This window comes from Perissodus microlepis, chromosome 12, assembly GCF_051167445.1.
Source record: "Perissodus microlepis isolate ML-2025 ecotype Zambia chromosome 12, ASM5116744v1, whole genome shotgun sequence".
NCBI lineage: Eukaryota > Metazoa > Chordata > Actinopteri > Cichliformes > Cichlidae > Perissodus > Perissodus microlepis.
The window spans coordinates 1,404,866-1,408,920 of NC_140472.1; the positions used below are offsets into that span (position 1 = coordinate 1,404,866).

Consider the following 4,055-nt stretch of genomic DNA (forward strand, 5'->3'; position numbering starts at 1 on the left):
TCTTCTGTTCTTAGTTGTGTTACTGTCGGGTTTTCCTTCTGTTTATTCCCATTGTGTTTCCATTCTGTTCCTCCTTCTGTGTCTTTGTTTTGCTGTGCTCCCCAGTGTTGTCCGTCTGTCTTCCCCTGTATCAGCTCTTCTGTTTAGTTGTGTCGTACTTCCTGTTTTATTTTTAGTAGTTGTGTCTTGTGTTCACTTTAACTTGCTTCCAGTCTCATTAAACTATTTCTCTCCAGGTGTGTGTCCACAAGTTATGTCTCCCTTTATTTCCTCCCTCAGTCTTCCCTTGTTCGTTGTTGCATTATCCTCAAAGCTGTGTTCTCCAGCTCTGGTCACTAGATTGTTGTTTATCTCCTTCATCTGTGTTGCCTACAATAAGTTGTGTTGTTTGCAATTACTGTTGAAGATGTACTCTGAGTTGTAACTCGTTCCCTTCCTAATTAACTAATACAGATGGTTAGGGTGTAATGAAATCTAAAATTATTACATTATCCTGCTTAAGAAGGTAGTCTGGCTGTTTCCTCACTACACACAGAACAGTCATTTGTTGACTGCTTTCACTCTCTTATGTAAAGCTGATACGATTCCCATCCTTTCTGCTGTGACGGGAATGTGGGCGCTGATTCTGTGCATTCAGAGAGTACTGCAGTAATTAGAGGTCTCTGTTTGATAAGCCATCTGAATGGCTGCATCAACAGCTGTCTGCTCACACATCACAGACAGTATTTTACATCTACCATTTGTGATGACGGCTAAAAGCACCTGACATTTCCTTTCCTCGCAATTAATGCACAAAGTAGTGAACTTTTCATGGTTCTGAGTCTACGTCTCCCACCCAGCTAATATCACTATCGTTAATCTATCATTAAGACACAACTGGGAAAAAATGAAAGGCACCTCAGTGCATTTTTATTAACAAAGCAGAACATGACATATATATTTTAGTCTAATGAAATGCTTATGTGCTTTTGTAGCTTTTACTATCTTAAATAAGTATAAAAGTGAGTTAAAGAATAAGTGGGTGTTGTCATGGTGTGGGGAAAAGAACATAGTACCTGTATGGATGGGTGTGAATGGGTGAATGAGGCATGTTGGATAAATCACTGTGAGTGTTCACGTAGAGCAGATAAGCCCCATATTAGAACCAGCACATTCACCATATTCACAATGAAGAGAGAGAGAGAGAGAGTGTGTGTGTGTGTGTGTGTGTGTGTGTGTGTGTGTGTGTGTGTGTATGTGTGTGTGAGACGTGCTATGATGTATGATTGAGACATGGCACTGACAAAAAGACACCGACCTGCAGTTGGCAGAGCTGAAGATTTTCAATTCAATGAAATTTTATTTGCACCAAATCACAGCATCAGTGGCCTCGAGGTGATTTACACTGTAAGGTAAAGATCCTACACTAATATAGAGACAACCCGAACAATCAGATGACCTCCTATGAGCAAGCACTTGGTGACAGTGGGAAGGAAAAACACTCTTTTAACACAAAGACATGGTTAGACAGCGTGTTTCTAATATTTATAGGGGTGAATACAATAACCAAAGTTTTATCTGAATTTAGAAACAGGGAATTAGAGATTATTCAGGCTTTTGCATTTTTAAGACTTTCCTGTACTTTAACTTTAACTGGTTTATCTCCTCTGGCTTCACTGATATACATAGCAATGAAAATATATGCTGCATCTTCTAAAGCTGCATAAGGGCAAAATACAGTATGTGTACATTTGGATCAAGGCCTGCTTTTGGTATATATGGTTATTACGTTGAGTTCTACAAGAACTCTTGAAATGTGATTACTCCTCTGACTGATTTGTCAGATCATGTTAATCTTTTGAGCGTATTTCTGAGTGTCAGGACTCACTCAGATCAGCCGAGGCTCTGATCGCCCCTGATTTTGCTTGAGACTGATAGCAAAGCTCATGGTACAAGCACAGTAGTTTTGCAGGTGTCTTTGATAAGGCCGTGTGCTATTTTTCACAGAAATCCAAAAAACACCACATGAACCACAATAAACCCTGTGTTACGTTTGTCACAGCAACATTTTGAGGCGTGTGTTGGTTTCAGCTCCACCCCAGCTGTTGCAGACACTGACTACACCTTGTGTTCCTGCCTCTGCTGTAAACCGACAGTCAGCATGTTGTGGGCTGGTCTATACCGCTGGAAAATGTCAACATTGAGATTCACTATCTGAAAGGGACTGATGCTCGGTGCCATGTAGAGTTGGGGTTAAAAATCGTAAGTTTGGGGTCATCTGGGTGATCCACAGCTTTTGTATCATGTTATTGTTTGCAAATATCGTAAATGTGTATCTTCCTCTAAAATCAGTGTTAGATGCAGGAGGGGAAGTTCTTTTTAATAAACTGTTTGTTGTAGAGACAGATAACAGAGCTTTTGGGTTTTGCCAAGTTTGGTAGAAAAAAAAATGGGGGGGGGGGGAGAGGGGGTAATATGATGTCATCACAGGCTTGTTTATATAAATCTACATATATGTCTGTGAACATGTGTATGCATGCATATATATACTGTATATATGTGAATAATCATGTGATGCTTTGCTGTATGGCGGGCAGGATGCAGGACCCCAACACAGGAAATTTAACTGAAAGCAGCAGCTTTATTGCTGGATTCACTATTATCAGTATAAAACAAAACTAGAAACAGAAAACTTACTAAAACAGTAGAAAAAAAACCAGGACCTGAGAATTAAAGTTACTTGGAACATAGAGGACGAACCACAGCATTGCGAGGGTACGACACGACAACTAACAGAGACAAACACAAAGGGCGAAGGTAATGGAAAACAGGAAGGAAGCACAGCGGGGGCTAGTCCGACATAACGAGACAAAGGAAGCAAAGCAGGACACACGGACATAGGACAGGAAACACAACACATATGCAAAGACAGACTCGGAGACACAGGCTTCACACTGAGACGTGACTGACTCGGGAACAGAGGGAACAGAAGCTCATGAACCAGGAAGTGTCTGATATCACACTTGAGAGTATATACATTAATAATATTATGCAAAGGATTATTTATCAAACATGCAATAAAGATTATATGGTAATGATGGATACACCAATATGATTGTTTTCATGTATAATGTTCTTAAACAAAAGTTTTTATTAAAAAAATATCAAAGCATAGTGAAGATAGCACTTGGTGCACTTAACAGCCTCGTAAGCTGCTTGCTTGTTCCAAGCCTGTACACTGTTACAATTCATAGAATAATAGGTGCTTTAAAAAATTAATGCAACAATGAACTTTTGATTACAAAATCTCTGAGCTCAGAGTGATATTGCTATTCTCCCTGTAGGCGAAGCAGCTGGGGAAAATCCCAATACTTCCTGCACAGTGTCCCTCCAGCCACTCCTGGTTAACTACAAACGAGTGTAACAGAGAAAAACAAAGAGGAAATTAATACAAAATTGCAGACAAAAACAATAATTAGAAGTTTCACTTTGAGCCGTGGAGCCTCACCTTCACCGAGGATGTCAATAGTGTCACCTTCACTGAACTCCAGGTCTTCTGGCCCCTGAGCATCATAATCATAAAGGGCCACCATCTGGTAGAGGATAGTACGGCTGGCCAGGGGATCTTCTTTCTGCAGTTCAGTAGCACAGTGTGAGTAAGTGAGTGAACCTGTAAACTAGCTGAGATATAATTAGAGAAGCATCTTCACATTTTTTTGGTGTGTTACAATTCGACACAAAAAGACAAACAGTTAAATGTAAATAGCATTTTCTTTAAAAGTGTGGCAAAATTTCATGTTCGTGTTTTATTTTTGCATTATTGATAAATATAATATTTAAAGCTGAAATAACTAAGACAAAGTTACTTGCTGTCTTTTGCAGTGTAAAGTATTTTGTACTAGTATGTGCTCAAATATGGGACCTAACAGGACTGCTTGATTTTTTCTTAAATTTCAGTAAGTCGTTACTGCAACATTTCAGATGTACCTGTTCTAAATTACATGTCCTGATTTCTTTTGTTGGTGAGAAGGACCCGTGAATATCTGAAGCCTTTAGCTTTGATAGTTTTTCACATA

General features: G+C 39.4%; 1 protein-coding gene across 1 annotated transcript in view; it reads right to left on the minus strand.

Moving 5' to 3' along the window:
- Window positions 1-2,624: 2,624 nt before the first annotated feature.
- Window positions 2,625-4,055, minus strand: part of LOC146375555 (neutrophil cytosol factor 2-like) — a 20,795-nt gene continuing 19,364 nt past the window's right edge. Inside the window, exons 16-17 of the mRNA XM_084947209.1 lie at window positions 3,488-3,611; window positions 2,625-3,387 (exon numbers count right to left, since the gene is read on the minus strand). Of these exons, the coding sequence (XP_084803335.1) occupies window positions 3,278-3,387; window positions 3,488-3,611 (234 nt within the window). The 3' untranslated portion in view covers window positions 2,625-3,277. The remainder of the gene's footprint in view (window positions 3,388-3,487; window positions 3,612-4,055) is intronic.